Raw genomic sequence first — 22,707 nt, 5'->3', positions numbered from 1 at the left:
GATTGGTTACTGTGTGGTAAACACAGGCTTAATTTCCAAGTCTGAAAGTTGAGACATGTATCTCTAAATAAACCACAATATAGTAGGAAAAAGTGATGGATCTCAAAGAATAAGCATTTTCCTGGTTTATCCTTTGAAATCCTTCTTTATACCTTTGTTCTGAATGCATAAAGGCGAGAGGTGGAGCTTCTGTGTGCAGATATGCTGGGAGTTGGGCCTGTGTATGTGGCTGGCTTTACTCCTCCCCACTTTAAGTTTATAAGTTGGCCATAACAGTAGAATAAATAAGTTTAGTCAGTATTGTGGTCAGTACTGATGCTTCTAAGACCCGCTTCTAATAATATCTTTTAGGTTCTAGATGTGCTTTGCTCCCTCTGCCTCTGTAATGGAGTAGCAGTGCGTGCTAATCAGAACTTTATCTGTGACAACCTTCTTCCTCGAAGAGATCTGCTTTTGCAAACACGGCTGGTAAATGATGTGACCAGGTATCTTTGCATATATAAATTATCTAGAGCATATTTTATTTGTTAGCTGTTGTTGAATAAGAGATCTCTGTAACATGAAATGGCTAGTAATATCAATCTGTATCATATTCTTCAGAGTCTTGTTGTCGGTTTTATCACTTTAAATACAATTCAGTTCATAAGAAGTATTGTAGTGGGAAGCAATCCAAATTCTGAAGAATGTAATAATTTGGATTAGAACAGGGATAGCCAACAGTAGATTCCAGATTAGGCATCCTTCAGTCTCGAGAGACTATGGTAATGTGCTCTGAATAAAGGTCTTGGAACAGCGTCTAGTGTGGCTGAGAAGGCCAATTTGAGAGTGACAATCCCTTCACCCTGAAAACAAATACAATCTGTCCCCTATCCAGCTCCCTGATTTTGCTGGTTTAGGGACTGCCTCTTTGCCTCAGCCTGCTGAACAAGTGTCTCTTCAAATTGGGGGAGGCCATGATGCACCACCTGCCTCCAGGCTGAGCGCTGAGATATCAAGGTTTCCCATCTGTCGAGGTCCATTCCTAAGGCCTTCAGATCCTGCTTGCAGATATTCTTGTATCACAGCTGTGGTCTCCATCTGGGGCGATTTCACTGCACTAATTCTCCATACAGGAGATCTTTTGGAAGGTATCCAAAGTCATGAACAACCTCCAATTCTTGTGTGGAGATGTAGAGAGAGGTGAGTCCATGCCATGGCCCATAACTTGTGTTTTCTTCAGGCTGATTGTTAATCCAAAGTCTTAGCAGGCCTTGCTAAAATGATTCCTGTGTTGTTTGAGCTCTTCAGCAGACTGGGCAACAACAGCTGCATCATTAGCGAAGAGGAAGTCCCGCATGCATTTCAGCTGGACTTTGGTCTTTGCTCTCAATCTAGAGAGATTAAAGAGCTTTCCATCTGATCTAGTCTGGAGATAGACACCTTCTGTTGCAGTTCCAAAGGCATGCTTCAGCATGACAGCAAAAAAGATCCCAAACAGGGTTGGTGCGAGGCCACAGCCCTGTTTCACTCCACTTCAGATGTCAAAGGGAACTGATATTGAGCCATCAAAAACTACAGTGCCCTTCATTCCCTCAATAAAGGATCTGATGATGTTAAGGAGTCAAAGTGGACATCCAATCTTGGGAAGTATTTTAAAAAGGCCATCCCTGCTAACCAAATCAAAGGCCTTTGTGAAATCTTTGAAGGCCACAAAGAGTAGCTATTGTGGTTTCCTATTGCTCAAAATCCACACCGTGATTCTGGATAGACTGTCTGCAAGGACCTGGAGTCTCTTCATGGGCAAGCAGCTTCCCTACAATGCTGAGAAGAGAGATGCAGTCACCCCTGTCTCCTTTGTTCTTATACAACGTGATGCTGTTTGCATCCTTCATGTTCTATGGTACTCCACCTTCCCTCCAGCATAGATGAAAGACTTCGTACAGCTCAGTGGTGATGATCTCTTTACAGCACTTCAGCACTTCAACAGGGATGTTATCCTTCTCAGCTGCCTTATCGAAGGCGAGGGAATCCAAGGCTGCTTTTATTTCTGCTAAAGTTGGTTTGCTGTCCAACTCTTCCAAGACAGGCAGGCACTCAATCTTATTTAATGCTTCTTCGGTTACTACATTCTCTCTGAAATATAGCTCAGAGTAGTGCTGCACCCAGCGGTCCATCTGCTGTGCTCGGTCCTGGATGATCACGCCTGTAGCAGTCTTCAAGGGAGCAGATTTCTTCTGTATTGGACCTAAAACCTGTTTGATACTGTCATACATTCCCTTGATGTTACCTGTGTCCACTGCTATCTGTATCTGAGAGCGGAGCTGAAACCAATAATCATTGGAACATCTCCTGGCAGCCTGTTAGACTTTGCTATAAGCAAGTCAAAGAGCCTGCAAGTTGTACTCACTAGGACAGGCTTTGTATGCTGCTTAGAGCTCTCCTCTTATCCTCGCTGGCTGGTATCAATTCCTCCAAATGGGCTTCAAACCAGTCTGCCATCTTTTTGTTCTTCTTGCCAAATGTGGACAGGGTGGTGTTATAAACAGCATTCTAGAAATGTTCCCATCATTCAGGTGCATTTGCATCAGCTGGGCCTGGAAGGGTTTCCTGAAGCGCTTGGGCAAATTCCTCCACTTTTCTTTGATCATGAGTCTTGTTGATGTCAATACGTGGTCTTCCTTTTTCATGTGATACAATCTCTTTGTTTGCAGTTTTACTCTACTACATACCAGGGAGTGATCAGTATCGCAATCAGCACTCTGGTAACTGCATGTGATCGTAATACTAGGAAGGCTAGAACATCTAGTGAGGATCAAATCGAGCTGATGCCAATGCTTTGATCTTGGATGTCTCCAGGAAACTCTGTGTTGAAGCTTTATATTAAAGAACGTGTTGCTGACACAGAGACCATAATAACAGCAAAATTCCAACAGGCATTGGCCATTTTCGTTCATCTTCCCAATGCCAAAACGGCCTAGATAAATGGGCCAGGAATTGTGATCAGCACCAACTCTAGCATTGAAGTCTCCAAGAATGAACAGTGGCTTGCTCTCGGGGATTTTTTTGACAGTAGCTGCCAGATCGTCGTGGAATTTGTCTTTGACTTCTGTTATGGATGACAGTGTTGGTGCATATGTACTAATGAGTGTGACCAGTCCCACTGATGAGTGGAGCTGCAGAGACAGGATTCTTTCACTCCTCACAGTAGGTGGGACAATGGATCTCAGCAGAGTATTACTGACCGCAAAACCAACACCATATTCTCTGGTTTTCCCTTCCAGAAGATTGAGAAGTTTTTTTCTTTGACAGATCCAGAGTCTGGCAATCTTGTCTCTTGCAGGGCAACAATGTCCATCTGCAGTCTACTCAGTTCCATGTCGATGACAGCTGTCTTGCGCATGTCATCTATTTCCTGGTCGTCAGAAAAGCCAGGGGTCCGAACATTCCAGGTGCCCAACTTTAGGGCAGAAGTTTTCTTACGATTGTTGCATGGTGCAGGGTTATCAATGTGTTTGTCGGCTTTCACACTAGAAACACTTGGAAAAAATGGCTGCTTTAGAGATTAGGAAAAGGTTACTGTAACTGTTCTATGCAAGTGAGTGAAACTTGGACAGACAATGCTTGCTTAATATTAATTGGCAAGGATTCCCTTAAGCTTTGTGCTGTGATGTGAAATAGCTTCCTTTTTGCAGACTCGAGGCATGTGGTATGTGGTACTTTAATATAGCTTCCATGGTTGAACAAAGTAGTCAGACAGGGATGTATGGGCCTAGGTTGTCTAGGGCTTTATACACTATTGTCAACACCTTAAATCATAGCAGTTAGTCCTTAAGGCATAGCAGTTAGTCCTTAAGGTACCACAACATTTATGTCTTCTTTATTTTTTTATTTTCCTTTTGTTTTTAACCTTACTTTCAGTGGCATATGAGCAGCCAGTACAGATCCTTCAGTAGAGATGTTCTGTGCTGTTGACTATCCATTCCAATTTGGAGATGGACAACTGTGCCAGCTGCAGTTCCCAGTCCAGTCTTAATCAGCTTGTCTTCCTATCCTGGCTCAGGGCAACTGCTGAATCAGCTGAATCTTAAGAGCTCATAGTCACTGAGGTCCACTGAGCCTTGAGTAACAATGATTAATCCAGCAACATTTTCAGAGTGTAAACCTCTTTGTTCAGAATGAGTGCAGCCCTTTTAAACCAGACTATTAGCCTGTTTTAGGCACTCATCCATAGTGCTTCTATTTTGTCAAGATAGAAGCTCAGTTCTTTGCATATACTGTTACCTAAGCATTGTCCAGGGCCATTGTGGCCTTACTTGATTCATTGTCATGACAAATGGTGCAGTATTGCCAACATAGTGATGACATGTTGTCCTCTATCACTGAATGATCTCTTTACCTGGTTTTACGTAAACCTATATACAGGTAGGTAGAGAATGGTTCTCTAGGACATCCCATAACACAGATGCTAGGGGTCCAAAGAGCATCCTTTCACTGTATTAGTCTTCTCCTTTCCTAGACACAGCCCTGCAAATAAGCTTGGTATCTCTGTAATACAGATCATCCAGTATGTATCTTACAGAGATGGTCTAGAAGACCAGGGTTAATGGTAGCAAAAACGTCAGGGTGAGGTAGATGTGAGAAGAAGCAGTGAAGTATTTGCAATTGGCCAGCAAGGTCCAGGGTACATTTATTCAAGACAAGCCATACTCATGTCAAGATTAGCAAGCACTATTTCCTCATAAAGACATTCGCTATATCCTGAAACTGTTAAATAATTTTACTGTTAAACATCTATTAAGCATTAGAAATATTTTGTTAAATGATTTCCCTACCAATTTTATCTTAATCTGCATTAATGTATTAGTCTTATTGATATTTATTACCATTTCATGTTATAGAATATGTTTTGAAGTGTAGCATTTGGCAAACAATAGGCACAGATGTAGTTACAGTGCATTTTGTACATTATTTGTTCTCTGTTCTTTTGCAGCATGAGACCAAACATATTTCTTGGAATTGCTGAGGGTTCAGCACAATATAAGAAATGGTATTTTGAAATGATAATTGATCATGTAGACCCCTTTTTAACGGCACAACCTACCCATCTACGAGTTGGGTGGGCTTCAACTTCGGGCTATGCTCCTTATCCTGGAGGTGGAGAAGGATGGGGAGGCAATGGTGTTGGTGATGACCTATATTCCTATGGCTTTGATGGACTCCATCTATGGTCTGGTAAGAGCTGATTTAATATAGGAGCAAAGTGAATGTCAACACGTATGTTTTAAAGAGAATTCTTTAGCTTCTTCAAATACCAACCCTTTTGGTCCTCAAATATCAATAGGTGAAAATTTAGTGCCTGTGGAATTAGATCCTGGATAGGAAATGTTGAGTTGGATGGTGCGTATAGTGCTCATTCTGCTCAAAACTCCCTGGGGACCACATTTTGCACTGGGGATGGGAGGGGAATTTCATTTCAATTTGATTTTAGAGTTTTCCAAACATCTGTAGATTTGTTCATATTTAGAAAGGTAACAATTTGAGAGTTAAAAGGAAATTGGATGCCATGGAAACTGAAAGTGGAAGTGACAAGTCTGACAGAAGGTGACAAGTCTGAGTTTGAACCCATGTATATTAAAACATCTCAGTGATGAACTTGGGTTGCCACATCTTTTTTATCCAAGAGGCATCTCATCTTTATACAGTATGTATATAGCAGGCAGATACAACATGGTTCTCTCATTTCTGAGAACAGTTGTACCATTTCCCCTAAAATAAGACCTAACCTGAAAATTAGCCCTAGTATGATTTTTCAGGATGCTCGTAATATAAGCCGTACCCGAAATAGAAGCCCCAGTTAAGTGAAACTCTGCCCTTGTGCAGCAACCAGAATAAGATGACATGACTGCACTTGAATAAATGTAGATGGTTGCACATGAAAAAAATAAAACATCCCCTGAAAATAAGCCCCAATGTGTTTTTTGGACCAAACATTAGTATGAGACCCTATCTTATTTTCGGGGAAACAGGTTATATACCAGTTGAATTTGGCCAACAGAGGTTGATGGGTGTCATTAGCTGGTCTTGTGGATTTCCATAAGCACCAGCAAAAATGTCAACAAAAAAGAGGAAAGTTTGAAAATCAACAAAACTTGGCTCCCAGCTTTCAAAAATACAGCGTGCAAAAGATCAACGAACTCTACCCAGCCACAAGGACCGGGGATCACTACACACAAAAGACCAGCTAATGACACCCATCAACCACAGTGACAGATAATCTCTCCTTCTTATCACAACAATACACCCACAACAAGACACACTAATCACCTATCTACAGAAAAAGACAAAAGCCCATCTCACAGCCATAAATACTCCACTCCCAAGCCAATTACACCAGAGCACAGAGTGGTGTCCTCTGAAGATGCCGGCCACAGTGACTGTTGAAATGTTAGGAAGAACAACCTTCAGAACACGGCCAAAGAGCCTGAAAAACCCACAACAACTGTCAAGGCAGTCTCTGTTTTGTTCAAGGGCTTTGGTTATGAGCCACTAAATTGTATTCTTATGCAGGCCTGGTTTAAATTCATAGCAGTTGTGTAGCAGATCTCCTTTGTAGTATTGAATCAAATGGAGAATTGAGCCTTTAGTCTGTGCTATTTAAAACTGAACAACAGGAATGAAGATAATGAATTTTCTTTGTATTAGACTTGCAATATGCAATTTTTTAAAGGCACTCCTTTGCTCTGATACTTATTAGAGACATTCTTGCAGGCGAAGAATGTATTTGATATTCATCCTTAATTAAGAAGATTTAGAAAGCAGCGTGGAGCATTATGGGATGTAGATAATAAAAAATGAAGTGGTATCACACTAAACGTTGGGGTTTTGCATATGTAAAAGTATTGTTCATGAACCTGAGAATGTTTCACACGCTACTGAAACAATGTTAATGCTCATTTTCCTACAGTTCTTGAAATATGAGGTCTATTTTATATGTTAGATTGCTGAAAATGAGTTCTTGTAACTTCCGTTATCAGTTTGGCTTAATATATTAGGGGATGAATTAACCGTTTTATATCCGGCCCATTTATTTATCCACATTTTCTGCAGCAATCTGAAGAGTAAAAGAAAAATAAACATGTAAAGATTCATATTTAAATTGAAGCTGTTTTCCTCTTAAAATATTTTTGTATTTTTCTGCTTAAAATTTGCTCTGGTGAACCAAATACAGCATTGCAACATTCAAAGACATACAGTCTGAAGGACTAACTGCATTACAATCTACTCATTACCCCAAGAAGTGTGAAATTGTTTGGTTTGCTGAACAAGCAGGCCAAATATCATCTTTGAGCATTGCTCAAATGATCTGATTTAGTTGACACTTAAACTAAGAACATTTGCAGGAGAGATAAAGGGGCAAGCCTATATTTTGATTCTGAAAGAAAATAATATAATTTGAAATGCTACAAAGAAATAGAAAACATGTCTTTCGGTGACTGCTTCCTCATTAGGTCGCGTTCCCAGAGCGGTTGCATCTGTCAATCAACATTTGCTAGCATCTGATGATGTGGTCAGCTGTTGCTTAGATTTAGGTGCACCCAGCATTTCTTTCCGTATTAATGGACAGCCTGTGCAAGGAATGTTTGAAAATTTTAACACCGATGGACTTTTTTTCCCTGTTGTGAGCTTCTCGGCAGGTGTCAAGTAAGTAGGTTCTTCTTTCCAGTTTCATGTGATTTGTCAAGCTGTTATGTTGAATACTGCCACATACATTCACTATTTCAGAAGTAGTTGGGAACTGCCAGTTCTAAAAAGGAGAACAGTTTTAAATTGAAGCCCTGAGATGTACGTAGATAATGGAAAATGAGCTATGGAATCCTTGACACTTCTTAAATAAAATACAAGAAGTGTCAAGAATACCATAGTTCTTCAGGATGACACTGAGTGGAATCACTATTATTCAGTGATGTTCTTCAAGACCTATGTGAAATGATGTAGGTCCCTGTCATTTATCAACAGACAAATGTCTGCACGTACACATTTTTGTCTGGCACTAACAGAGCTCTTTCATGGCAGCATTAACAAGAAGTCAGGCTGTCTTCTCAATAAGATAACAAACAGTTATGAATTGTGGTGGCTAGTGTTTCCCTGCTGAGTTGCATAAAACAATACGAAAAATACATTTGAGCTTCAGTTGTGTTACCATTTTCAAGCTATAATATAATTTTTAATATGTTAACTAATTTTAGAAATGATTAATTTCCTACCTTCTTTTTAAACAAAATAACAGCCTCTTCTCTGAGGACTTCTCATTCTGTCTACTGTGCTGCAGTTAAGAGAGTAAAAAGGTTTACTTTGTTAAAATTATTTCATTTTCCACTTGCCACCCAGCAGAATTGTTCATAATGTTTATGAGCTTCTTGGGAGCAGATTCGAAAAGGCTAGGAATGGAACCCTCAGTCACCTACTGTGAGAAGTTTGCTAGACACTTTGAGGAGAACATTTTTGGGATCAGTTTCAGTTTTTGTGGCCCGATGATGTAGACAAGATGCTTGATAAGTCTGTCCCACTACGTGTATACTTGACCCTTGCTAGGAGGTGTGGATTGGCTGGGTGTGTCCAGGAGGTGGTAATGCTTTGTTACAGCAGTGGTTGATGTCTACTGCTGGTAGTGGTGCACTCTGTCCTAAAGAGGACCTCTCTGGACCTCTACCAACTACAACCCCATTGGGAATCTATGCTTTTGGGGCAAGGTGTTTGAACGTTCAATAGCTGGTCAGTTTCAGATGTTCTTGTAGGAAACTGATTATCTGTAACAACTTCAGTCTGATTTCAGGATTCAGTACTGAAACTGCTTTAGTTGCCCTACTGATGACCTGCTCTGGACTAAAGACAGCAGAAGTGCAGTCCTGATGATTCTTCTGGATCCCTCAGTGGCTTTTAATTCCATCAGTCATGGTATTAAACTCTTGGACAAGCTCTGTGGATTGGGAGTGCGAGCACTGAACTACAGTGGTTCCATTCCTATCTTTGGTTCCAAAGAGTGGCATTGGGGGACTTCTGTTCACCTCCATGGTGATTAAGCCATGGGGCACTGCAGGGTTCCATTCTATCTTCTATGCTGTTTAATATTTATATGAAGTTGCTGGGAGAGGTTGTTAGGAGTTTTGGGATTGGGTGCCATCAATATGCTGGTAACAGTTGGCTCCACTTCTTATTGCTGGGGTAAACTGAGGCTGTGCAGGTGCTGGACCAATGTCTGGAGGCTGCAATGGGTTGAATGGGGGCCAATAAACTGAAATCACAACAAGATTGAGGTTCTGTAGTTTGCTGGTTCTCAATCCCAGGAGTGAGTAGGAGGCTTGTTCTGGGTGCAGTTGCATTGCCCCTGAAGCAGCAGGTGCATAGTTTGGAGTACTCCAAGATTGATCTTTGCCACTGGAGGCTCATGTGAGCGCAGAGGCTTGGAGTATCTGGAGTCGACTTTGATTGGTCCACCAGCTACAGCCACCCCTAGCCAGGGATAACGTGGCCACAGTAGTCCATGCCCTCATAATTTCCAGGTTAGATGACTGCAATGCACTTTACATGGGGCTACCCTTGAAGATGACACAGATACTGCAGCAGGTGCAGTATGTAGCAACTAGACTGTGAGCAGGAACATCCTTCTGAACTAAAATGATACCATTTCTGAAGAACTTGCCTTGGCTGCCAGTGTGCTTCCCATCTGAGTTCAGGGTGTTGATGGTGATTTACAAAGCTCTGAATGGCTTGGACCTGGATATTTGAAGGAGTGAAAAACTAAGTTTCAACACTGAGCTGACTTGGCTTTGTTCTGCTGAGGAGAGCTGTTTCTTAATAGAACTATCCAATGGCCTGAAAGTAAACATTCCTATCACTGCCTTCTCAACCTTTGTGCCTGGTGCACTGTTGCAAGGCTTTATAGAGAGGGTTTTTTATTTTTATTTATTTATTATTTTTTTTTTGGCTTTCCTGGTAAAACTGATCTCAGGGGAAACATCTCTGAGAATCCTAGCTTAGAGTCCAGAGTTCACATCAGAACCTGTTGTGTGCTTCAGCAACCTTCAAATTCACCATCCTCCAGTTCTGAGCACTGATCAAGAAATGTTTATTTCATGGCAAAGGGACAATATGAGAGGAAACAGAAAATCTTGTTATATGAGTACTCAAGGTCCTCTAAAGCATAGACAATCCTATTTGGAATTGTATCTGGCAAGTTATGAAAGAGGCATAAAACAGTTTCTCAAAATGACAGTCAGTGAACATGATACACCAAATTCTCATACTTGAATTGTAATTTCAAGGAAATATCTGTTTCAGTGATAATAAAAATGGAGGGTTATTAGCTGGATATAGATTTTCAGCAGTTCTGTATGTTTCCCACATTGTTGAAGGAGTATATTCATAATTTGCAAGTGTTTGTCAGTTTAGCTTTGTTTCTCAATAAATGACTAGTTACTGTGGTCAGCAGTGCATTCAAACAGTTTCGGTTGGTGTATGAAAGGCACAGTCTTGGCCCTCTGATGGATGTCTTAATGTTGTCCAGGATAAATTACTGTGATACATCTGAAGTGATGGAAATGGAAATTCCTTGTTAATTCATTCTGCCTGGCAGGAACTCTTCTGTGAGGTTGTAATAATAATCACCATATGCCACCAAGTCAATTCTGATTTATGGCGACCCTTTTCAGGGGGTTCCAGGTAGAGAATACCCAGAAGGGACATACCATTCCCTTCTTCTGAGGCAGCTTGCCCATGGCGACACAGATTGGCTTTACTCACAGGAGGCACAGTGGGAAATTGAACTCTTTGGCTCTTCAGCCAGATACCAAAACCATTGAACTATCCAGCTAGCACTATGAGGTTAGCTAACCTATTCCTAGTTCTTTACTCCATTGGCTCCTAATTTATGCCCAGGCCAATTTAAAGGCTGACTTTGGCCTTTAAGATCCTCAGCAGCTAAGAATCTGGATACCAGAAGGCCTTCCTTCCTAAAGATGACCTGACTCACATACCTAAGTCTTTAAGAAAGGCTCTGCAGCATGTCCTGCATTTGATCATATAAGGAGTATACAGTATTAATGTACTGGGGCACAGTAATGAGAAGGACCTTTTTTGTAGAAACAACCAGGTTATGGAACATCCTATATCTTTAAATGACTTCAAGGGTTCATGAAAAACATTTTGATTAGATATAGTTTTCAATTATGAAAACCACAATTTATGCAGGTGGCTATGATGCTTATTTGAGATGTTTAATTATTCGTGTTTGCTATTGCTGTTCTTCTGTATTGTGTTGGTTTTGGTTGCTTGTTGTTTTTAATACCTTTTTGCTTCAGGATGCTACAGTGGGGTCTCGACTTAAGAACTTAATCCGTATTGGAAGGTGGTTCTCAAGTCGAAAAGTTCTTAAGTCGAATCTGCATTTCCCATAGGAATGCATTGAAAACCATTTAATCCGTATCTGCTCTTTTCTGTCCATAGAAACTAATGGGAAGCTGCTATTCTGCCTTCTGCCACTAGAGGGGGATATTTTCTTTCTTTTTTCCCCTTAAGTTCAGGGAAGGCAGGGAACACTAAAGGCAGCACTTTAGAACTCTTTTTTTAAAAAACGAAGCCAGTTTTAAATAATGTTTTAAAGCATGTTGTGCTGATTTTTTCAGCACAAAGGCACTCAGGCAGGCTTTTTAGGTGCTGAGCAAGCCTCCAGAAGCCTGCTCAGAGCCAGCCGATCAGCTGTTAGGCGGGGAGAGGAGCTGGGAAAACCACAAAATGGCTGCCAGGCTCTTTCTGGGTGTCGGCTTTTAGCTCTTTCCTGCTCTTTTTCCTGTGGTTTGGGGGCTACCAAGGCCTGGTAAGTGACTTTATTTAACAGTACAGTATTTATTTTTAAGTTTCTGACCCTTTTCCCCCCTCCAGAAGCCTCTAAGGGGAGGGAGGGGGGACTTTTTTCCCTGTTCGTAACTCGAGGGAAGTTCACATGTCGAGTCCTTACTTTCCCTATAGGGCAGGTTCGTAACTCGAATTGTTCGCAAGTCGGGTCGTTCGTAAGTCGAGACCCCACTGTATTGCAGAGTCTAAATGGGGGATGATGCTAGTTAAGCAAGCAAGCAAGCAAGCAAGCAAGCAAGCAAGCAAACAAAGAAATACATACATACATACATACATACATACATACATACATACATACATACATACATACATACATACATACATACATACATACAAACTGTGATTTAAATGAAAATGAATCTCAGAAATGAATACAAAATTTTGGTGTTGTTTTTAAGCAAGTACTTACCAGACTGGAAAAACAATTAAAGAGGGAGAAACATACTTTAAAAAAGAGAAGAAGCTGTAGAGGGAAGAGGTGATTTTAAGAGATTTTGTAAATAATGTCTGATGTAGGCCTCAAAGGAATGGAATCCTAGAGGCAAGGAGAATGAATGCAGGGCTTTTAAGAGCTTTTGGATAAATCAGTTTGTTGTCATTCTAAGCCCTGTGGCAGAGTGCCTTTGGCTTTCCATATTTAAAGCATCCTTAGGGGCGATCCATACATTTGTTATCACTGACGCTAGTACCTTTGTCATGTCATTTCCACAAAGCAAGGCATTTGTCTGAAATAAGCTCCATGTTAAGATCTTTAACATTGTCTGTCTAATTAAACCTGTTATTGTGACTGTAGATATAATCACACAGGAGTTACTGTATAATAAAGGAACAGCTTCCTACATGAAAAAAAAATTCTGTAAAACCACTGCTGGTTGGCTATTTTTATTATACAATTATCAGTGTTGCAGGTGAACCCCCCCCCCCCAGTCTTAATGGCATTTCAAAACCTAAGCTTTTATTAATTAAAGTAAAGGTGAAGGGCTATGTTTCCCTGTATCATTTTGTCCACAACTTCAGATCTGCTACAAAAGCACACAGGCAAATATTTTGTTTAATGGAAGTGGATTTGTCCACGAAAGCTCATATTAAAATATAAAACAACATTGTTTTGTTTTGGGCCTGATATTTATTTATTTATTTAAAATGTTTTTACCCCGCCTTTCTCCTTCAAAAGGATCCAAGGCAGCTTACAACAATGAAGGGCAATATTTAAAGTTGAAAACAATGAATATATAATGGCGGTTGACATTAAAAAGCAATATTTCAAAATGATGAACAATGCATAAGGAGGCATCAATCAATTGACAGACAATATTAGGGCAAAGATCAATAAGCATAAAACATTCTTAAAAAGTCACTCCGAGATGAAAATACAAGGAGTACTAAGCAGTCCAGTCAAATGCGTAACAATCTATCTAAAACTCACACAAGAACAATGCATAAGGAGGCATCTTACATCAACAAGCAATATTAAGGCAAAGATCAATAAGTATACAAAAACATTTTAAAATGTCACTCTGCAAGGAAAACACAAGTAGTACTAACAATCCAGTCAAAGTGGTAATGTGTACCAATCTGTATAAAATTCATACATAGGTACAGTATATGGTTACTGAGGGAAAGCTTGCCTGACGAGAAAGGTCCTTGTCTGCTTGCGGAAGGACAGCAAAGACGGGGCCAGCCTGGCCTCCTGTGGGAGGGAGTTCCAAAGTCTGGTAGCAGCAACAGAGAAAGCTCTCTCCTGTGTCCACCTCAGACACACCTGTGAAGGTAGTGGAAGAGAGAGAAAGCCCTCTCCTGATGATTGACAAACAATGTGTTGTATCTTCATTTTTATTTTATATTTTACTGCTGATTTATTTTTGATTTTAAATGGTCTCGACATAAATACTAGAAAGAGGTAGAGTTATTTCACTTCCATGATTTATTTAATAATATGCATACAAAAACTAGGGTTGAATTGTGCTCTTTTTTTATAGAAATAAACCTTTTAACGTATAACTTTTACAGTTTTTTTTTGTTTTGCTTAATGGCTTCAGGCAAAGTACTATGCAGCAAAAGCTTCAGTTTTTGTAATGCTAAGAATTCATTCTAAAGATGGCATACAAAGGTTGGCTTCCAAAATCTGTAGAACTATTATAGACTCTATGCATAACATTTGCTTTAAATTTCAGATGCTGGACACAATATAATAATAATAGGTTTGTGAATTTGCTGAGAGTGGTATAAAATCTTAAACTTCTTTGTAGCACGATGTTCCGTACTGGGAAATGTCATGACTCTATCCTCTACTCAACATAGTAAAAGTTATAGCAATTTCAAAACATAGCTAATGTAAGCTGTGTTGTACATGTTTTTGTTTAGCTATTCAAAGGTATTGAGAATATATTAATCCTGGGTTTATGATAATCTGTATTCACTGTTATAATCTATATGAATACAAACTGCTGCATAGCTCAGTGGGTTGGTTTGGAGAATAATTTGCCACTGGACCTCCTTGAAGGGGCTGGACTTGATGATGGATAGGCTCCCTTCTAGCAATGCAGTTTAAGATTTTTTGTCAAGGAAAATTGCAGGCCTGAGCAGAATGGAGTGTATTAATGAGAAGCCATGATGATCAGGTGTGCTGAAACTGAGTCAGGATGACTCAGCAGAGATGATGTAATCCAGGGCTGATGCAACCCAGGGATGAGGTAATGTGTAACCTGATTGGTTCTGTATATGTATATATGTATGGATTGTACAGTTAGTTGTATCTTCACCTGCATGAAGATCACATCCACTCGTTATGCTGCCTGACTGCTGTAAATATTGCTGTAAATACACGCTGCTGAAGGAAATGCTGCTGGACTATATGTGAGTTATTCCTGGACTGCCTGAACCACCAATTACTCTGCTAAAAACCGTGATTTCCGCTAAGAAAGCTGACATTTTTAAGATTATCTGTCCTTCCAAAAAAAATTTTTTTGTTTCTGGTTAGTATCAATATTGAGCAAAACTCTCTGATGTGTTTGTGGTTGTGTATCTAAGTATACTGACAAAGCACAGAATTTTCATCTGCTTCTGTCAGACAAAGTAGACAACATGAAGTGAGCTGAGAAACAATAATTGTAGTTCAAGGCTAGTATTCTAACAACATGATACTCTATTCTGCTGCATGGTTACATGCATGAATTAAAAGAGTTACTATGGGTAAAATAAGTGACAAAAATGTAACAACTGGTTACATAATAGTTTCCTTGGTAGAGACAGCCTGAGTTTATCCTGCAAACAAACTTTCCTATGTGTTTCCTATGAAGCAATGTTTTGCAGTACTCAGACACAGTGATAAAGGGATCTCTGTGTGTTTAATTAAGCCTCTAAACCGCATAAGCCTGTGCTGCAGGGTCAGAAGCCCAGGAGTTGTAAAATCTCTTCCACGCGACGTAGAGACCTCCCGTCGCTTTGTCCCAGGCTCCTTGCCAACCCAGCAGTTCAAAAGCATGCAAATGTGAGTAGATAAATAGGTACCACCACGGTGGGAAGGTAAAATGGCATTCCCTAGTCACGCTGGCCACGTGGCAACGGAAACTGTCTTCGGACAAGCGCTGGCTCTACGGCTTGAAAACGGGTTGAGCACCGCCCCCTAGAGTCGGACACGATTGGACTAAAAAATGTCAAGGGGAACCTTTACCATTTTATAGTCAAGTGGGCATTATTATTTAAGGAAAATATTCAAAGTAGCTTACAAGATAATAAAAAAAGAATCACAATCAATCAAGAAGATGCTTATTTATGAAATAGCACCGCTATTTTTTTAATAAAAAGTCCATATATATAACTAAATATTTTCAATGTAATTAAAGTTGCAAAGAAAAAGGACTTGCCACATTTCTCTAGGGAGACCGCTCTTCATTTTAGGTGCCAGTACAAATATGCTGTGTCTGGTATTTATCAAAAAAAGTCTGATTTAAAAGGAGGACAGAGAAGCTTGAAAAGCTTGTGTTAAAAACTGGGTTGTTTGTGTGGCTAAAGGTAGCCCTTTTATTATTCTGGAAGTCTTGCAGATAGTGATCCACCACCATGGACAATAAGTGTAGCTTTCAGAGAACTACATAGTCCTACGGACTCAATTATGTTACTCCCACTTTGTGGTGAGATAAGAGTGCAGGAAACCATGCTTTGAAAAACTGTATAATAATTTTGGGTAACAGTTATTACACCGCTAGAATCTAAGCTTTAAGAAGGATGCCAACAAATTGAAACATGTTTAAAGGAGAGCAACAAGGATGATCAGGAAAGCCATGCCCTGTAAGGAAAGACTGAAAGACTGGGCATGTTTACCCTTGAGAAAAGAAGGCTGAGGAGAGATCCAATATCACTTTTCAAATATTCGAATGGCATTCATACAGAGGAGGGGTAGGATCTGTTCTTAGTCATCCCAGAGTGCAGGACACGTAATAATGGGCTCAAGCTACAGGAAGCCAGATTTAGACTGACTATCAGGAAGAACATAACTTTTATAACAGTGTGACAATGGAACCAATTACTTCAAGAGGTGGTGAGTGGCTGGTGGACTTGATGGCTGTATAGGCCCCTTCCAACTCAGTTATTCTATAGTTCTATGATTAATTCCCAATGGAAACATCAAATGCTACACTGGACCTACTTTTTTTTTGTCCAGCTTATATTTGGATTTAGGCTCATGGTTCTGAAAATGGTGTAGTGTACTGATGTAGCCTTGAGACATTGTTGCAGTAACAGCTGGAAAAGCATCTTGTTTAGTATATGGGTAAAGTTTGCTGGCTATTAAATGCTTCTTTCTTCTTACCATAGTCATAAATGTTCTGGAAGTATTTTAAATGTAATGCTTTTGTTGTGGTGAATTTAATGTCTCTGCAAAGAAAAGAAAAAGACATTTTTTTCTGTCTTTAGTTTCAGTGAACACGAGTGTCTTAAGCAGAAGTACCAAATCTGCTGTTGAGAGAGCTGCATGACGGAGTTATATATTATTGATCACATATGACAGAAGACTTGTAGGACATTATTTTATAGCTTGTTCTCAATTTACTTGATTGCATCCAATTTTATTTGTGGAGATTCTATTTACTCATAACATGCCCTGAGTGTTCCTGTGGTTTATTTTTCTTCTTGAATAACACTTTTGAAATAATAATTTAAAATAAGAAAGTATATTTGTAATGGATACTTTCTCTAATAGAATTTGAGATTATATCATTTAGGTGCTGGGTGGGAATACATAAAATAAATCAGGACATTAATGATAGCCTTTCTATCAAGGCCTGCTATGTGATATATTCTCTCTCTCGCTCTTCCTTTCTTTGGTAAATATTGCAATTCCTCAATATTATGGTATTTTTCCTCCGTCTACATTTGTGCAGAGTGCGTTTCTTGATGGGTGGGCGCCATGGAGAGTTCAAGTTTCTACCTCCTACTGGCTATGTACCTTGCTATGAAGCTTTGCTTCCCAAAGAGAAGATGAAATTGGAGCCAGTAAAAGAATATAAGAGAGATTCAGGTGGAATTAGAGATTTACTTGGCACAACACAATTTCTCTCTCAAGCTAATTTTATTCCTTCTCCAATTGACACCAGCCAGGTATGTTTAATTGAAAGTAACAGTAGCTCTAATATTTAAAACATTTTGATTTAAAATCTAATAGTATCAGGACATTTTTACTAAGTACAATGTCACACTTATAATGTGTGTTTGATGACTTGCACTTGTTCATAAGACTCACAAAACATCTTGCTGGTTAATTTAAAAAAATCTTGCTGAAACCTTATTTCTTTGCTTCATAGATTGCCTTGCCTCTCCATCTTGAGAAAATCAGAGATAAGCTTGCTGAAAATATCCATGAACTCTGGGGAATGAATAAAATAGAACTTGGTTGGACTTATGGAAAGGTACAGGTTTAGAGCTATTCTGTGGGAGGAATATATAACATGGGATAATTTCTTTAAAAACATGATCAATATACATATGCATTAAAATATCAATTTTAAATAAAGCTCTGTGGAGGGGAATTTGAAGAATATATTGGCCAGATTACTGCAGTGAAACTGCAGAAGTTATAGTGGCAAGTTACTGCTAATTAATGAGGAGCTGATTTGACTTACATATTCATAGATTGCCCATAAGATTCTGGCCATTGTACCTGGAAATGTAAGCATTTTTTATTTGTTTTGTACTTTTGCTATGTTTCATTGGTCATGGGTTTCCCCAGATTTTTATTTATTTTCTAGAGAATTTTATGTATGTTCTAGAATGTATATACAGTGTATATTCTAGAATGTGTGTACATGCCTGTGTTCTCAAAGTTTTAGCAGTGAAAGAAACAAATTTATTTTTCTTATGGTGAAACTGATCTAAGATTACTTCACTCCTTTATGAATTATATTGTAGGTACGAGATGATAATAAAAGACAGCACCCTTGCCTAGTGGAGTTTTTAAAGCTGCCTGAAACAGAGAAAAACTACAACTTACAAATGTCAACAGAAACTTTGAAGTGAGTTTTGAAATGGAGGAAAAAACTAATTTTACAGCTGATGATTTTGTGTTGCATTTTTAAATGGGTTGGATCTAGACTTAATCATGCTTAGATAAGAGAATTTAAAATCGATAGGACTTAACTGTAACATATTTACCTGCCCTATCAATTTCAGTAGTTAGACTCAAACTATGATAATCTTGTTCCAGAAAGCATGTCTCATATGTTTATATTTATTGATCTGCATTTAGATAAATCTACTGAGAAACAAGCCCCATTAAATTAACTAGGGTTTGTACATCCCAGTAAATAGGCGGAGAATTTCAGTTTTAAGTCTAAATGTTGTATTAAAATAATATGTATTATATGCTTGCAAACAAGTTGTGGAGGAGGTGGAGGCAAAGCCCTGATTTTCCATTCTTTATTCAAATGCAATAGCAAACCATATGTTCTGTCCTTTTGAAATTATGCACAAGAATAAATAACAATGAAGCAAAACTTTTTATCTCCCTGTTTCTTAAGTTGCAGTCATTCTCCTTTGATCTTTTTCATTAATGGGCATGTTGTAATATTTTCCTTTCCTCTGTTCTGCCCATCAGTTAGAGATTGAGCTGTCATTTTTGTTATAACATTCATTTTTCTGTGCCATGAACATTTCTCTACTTTTAATTTATATATTAATATTTTAGTGGAAGGTGAAAGCGTATGAACCTCTGGCTGTAGGTGGATGGGACAAGATTGCATTCCTCTAGATGTCTATCTGGAAGTAAATCCCATTAAATTCAGTGGAACAGATTTTTGCGTACACATGTATGAGAGTGCAGTATTAATACTATATCAAATGCATTGTTAAAAGTAATAAGCAACCCCACATCTGTTCCTTCAGAAGAAGGCCCCATTAATCATTAAACAATAGGACTTGTTGGAAAAATATATCCAGAACATGAAGCATGAATTGAAAGAATTAAGTAGCAGAGAAGAAAAAAAGAACAGTTATAAAAGTGAATAGTTGGGCAACAATTTTAAATGGTTGTACTGTATTGGTATAACCATTTAAAATTTTTCTAACATAAATGTGACTCTTCTAACTTTGGATGCACATAGGAAACAGCAAGATGCAAACATGTAGAACAGAATTTTCCACAAAATCTAAAATTAAGTATGGAGATGGCTATTTTTACAGAAGCACAAATTGGAAGAAATAAGATTTTCTTTATACCAGGTCCTTGCTTTTGCAAGGACCATCCACACATATAATAATTACATTGGAAGCATCCAGATTAAAGTTTGGCATAAGCAGATAGTTAAGAAAAATACTCTCAGAGAATCAATATTGTGAAATTACTTATTCAAGAAAGCTAAGATTGTAGGGAGAGGCACCCCTCCACCCAATCTGACCCCAGGAAGAATTTGTCCCCAAGACAAATACGTATGGCATTTGATTAGACCCTGAGGAAATCCTTTGGATGGAATCATTAGAAGAAACTATTATCAGGCACATCTTCATGTCATTCTCTCTCCTCTCCTTCTGTGAAGACTGAGATAAAGAAAAGAAATCAAAATCATAAGGTTCAAATCAAATAAACTTTTTATGTACAACACTTAATCACATTTTTATTCGGTGACACCTGATGGATGTTGCAACTAGCTCTTTCTTTTTACAGAACCCTTTTGGCGCTTGGATGTCACATTGTCCATGTAAATCCCGGAGCAGAGGAAGATCTTAAGAAAATCAAGCTTCCAAAAAAGTAAGCTAATTTATAACAAAGAAGATTTTCTATTGCTTTTATGTCATTTAATAAATGTGTGGGGACTGCTGGTTGGAACTGTAAATTTTCTTGCGATATAGATTCATAGATTTCAGGCTAATTGCACAACAGCCTGTTGTTACACTTGTTTGACTTGTGGAAGTGATATTGATGTGCAAGATCATCATATTAACCTCTGATAGCTGTCCTTTCCTTCTCTGTACACTTCCTACTTGTATTTAGAGTTTCTTTTATAAGATGACTATAGGGAATGCAATACACATATTTATATGACATACGTTTTACCTGAGTATATTTTATTTATCCTGAGTTGGATGATGAACATAAGGAGAATGTTCTTCTGGAATTCAAATGTGTCATTGTATAAGGACTGATTTGAACAAGGTCAGACTTTTAGGAACAGTGCTTGTAAGTCCCTGCAAGAGTTACCTTTCCTTTTTGACGTTCAGTATGTATGTTTGGCATTGCAGGATGAGGCACGTGGCTTACTGCTGAGGCAACTTATGTTGACAATGCAGATCCATGTTGCCAGAATGATTAGGGCCCAGAGTTATTTTAATGGTGTACTGGACACCCGTGACTGATGGATCATTTCTGTCTTAGCTCTTTGTCCTTGTGTGCAGCTAATTCCTCAGTCATACGGAGTATTCCATGTACTATATAAATTTAATTACGTACAGGGCAAACACTGTACTCCAGCATCTCTATGCCATGTATTGAGATATCTTTGGTACTTGAATTCTTCTAACTGAACTCTTGCAATTACCAAATTGACACATTTTATCACATCCATGTGTAAGATGGGTATGTTATTTATATTCATGAATACACTTCGGTCCATAACCTGCTATTGTTCCTTATGAATTGTGCCAGAAGCCATACCTGCAAGGTCATCATTCACTAGTATATTTAACTGAGTCTCCCCAAAATGTTGAGGAATTCTGAAACTGGCTTCTTATCTTAACTTGTAAATGTGGTTGAAGGTCATAGTGATATTTCTTTTTCCCACAGTACATCAGTGATTTCATGCAAATATTTTTCTTCGGGCTATTCAGTAACTTGGACTATTGTCATTATCCTTGCAGGTTCCAAGATTATACCATTTTCTTTTGCAATTCAGTCACACTGAATTGGAAAGTTTAGCTGGTCTGGGAAACTAAATGAAACTGATTTTAGCTCCTAATGTTATCCTGCATTTTTTTCCTGATTTACAGTTATATGATGTCAAATGGCTATAAGCCAGTCCCACTAGACCTTTCTGAAGTGAAATTATTACCTTCACAAGAAGTATTGGTTGATAAACTTGCAGAGAATGCACATAATGTCTGGGCCAAAGACAGAATAAAACAAGGATGGACCTATGGTATTCAGCAGGTAGATTTAAAAAGACATATGTTGAAAAATGTTTGAGTGGTTTGGGGGTGAGGGTCTTATTTAAATGAAGTGGTAGTGCTGGGTGATACACTTACACTGTAAAAAGTTGTCCTCCATGACAACTTGTCACTTTATTGGATCATTGTACTATCATATGTAAATTGTATTTATCATTTAAAGATGTTGGTTCACACTGACTGTGAGTTCAAATCAACAGGTGGTAGCAGCTGGTTAATAATACTGTATAACACTTTGCCCATAAAGTGTTCTGTAGTACTTCAGCCAGAATTCACTTTTGTACTTTGCAATCAAACACCAGTGGATTTGGGAATGTTTTCCTTCATGCTCTTGAATCAACTCTATTTCATGCCTAAAGTCTTTTGTATATGCAGCTGCTATATCTTTTACCTACATTCTTACCTGTTCTTTCCTTAGGATCTTAAAAACAAACGAAATCCTCGACTGGTGCCATATTCATTATTAGATGAACGTACTAAGAAATCGAACAGAGATAGTCTTCGAGAAGCTGTTCGTACCGTTGCTGCTTATGGATATAACATTGAGCCACCAGATCAAGAATTAGGCATGTCCTTTATTTTATTCCCAAAACTTTAAATATGATTTAAATTTTTAACTTGCTTGTTGAACATTTCATCTTCAGAATTGCTCCATAAATTAGTTTTTAAAACAGTCTGATTTTTTTATGAAATGAAAGAAAACTGGAAGCTTTGTTTCATATAGTCCATTCTTTTTCCATCCAGTTTAGTGTTCAGAAAGAAGGAAATGTATAAGATTTACTAATCATTCATTTTAACAGGCATATTAGTCAAAACCATGATCATGATTTGATCAGTTTTGTGTGTTTGAGTCTGCATGTTGATCACTGAGTCCTTGAAAGGCATACTGTACTTAGGAGGTTAATACATGTTGAAAAAGTCATTTTGCAGTTGATTTTTCTATTAAATTTCTGCAAGTCAAAAATTTTACCTTGTAAAATGTTGAGTTCAGCATTGGAAGAGACTGTGCCCACAAATGGTAGGTTTCCCACAGAACCTCTTTCCTCATTCTCATTTTTATGCAAATTCTCAAAAATCCTGGTTTCTCATTGGGTGTGGAAGGGCTTGGTGGCTGCAAAAACACTGCCCCCCCACTGCATTTTGCCTCTTGCTAGGCAACAGCATGGA

At 38.6% G+C, this 22,707-nt stretch overlaps 1 protein-coding gene across 1 annotated transcript in view; it reads left to right on the top strand.

Moving 5' to 3' along the window:
* The window catches only part of RYR3 (ryanodine receptor 3), a 420,504-nt gene that overhangs the window by 126,783 nt on the left and 271,014 nt on the right, over positions 1-22,707 (top strand). Inside the window, exons 17-25 of the mRNA XM_078391770.1 lie at positions 352-485; positions 4,970-5,211; positions 7,488-7,680; positions 17,271-17,487; positions 17,691-17,795; positions 18,295-18,398; positions 20,045-20,128; positions 21,364-21,523; positions 21,959-22,106. Of these exons, the coding sequence (XP_078247896.1) occupies positions 352-485; positions 4,970-5,211; positions 7,488-7,680; positions 17,271-17,487; positions 17,691-17,795; positions 18,295-18,398; positions 20,045-20,128; positions 21,364-21,523; positions 21,959-22,106 (1,387 nt within the window). The remainder of the gene's footprint in view (positions 1-351; positions 486-4,969; positions 5,212-7,487; positions 7,681-17,270; positions 17,488-17,690; positions 17,796-18,294; positions 18,399-20,044; positions 20,129-21,363; positions 21,524-21,958; positions 22,107-22,707) is intronic.

The sequence above is a fragment of the Pogona vitticeps genome, chromosome 1, assembly GCF_051106095.1.
Source record: "Pogona vitticeps strain Pit_001003342236 chromosome 1, PviZW2.1, whole genome shotgun sequence".
Lineage (NCBI taxonomy): Eukaryota > Metazoa > Chordata > Lepidosauria > Squamata > Agamidae > Pogona > Pogona vitticeps.
This window is presented reverse-complemented; position numbering and strand designations above follow the sequence as displayed.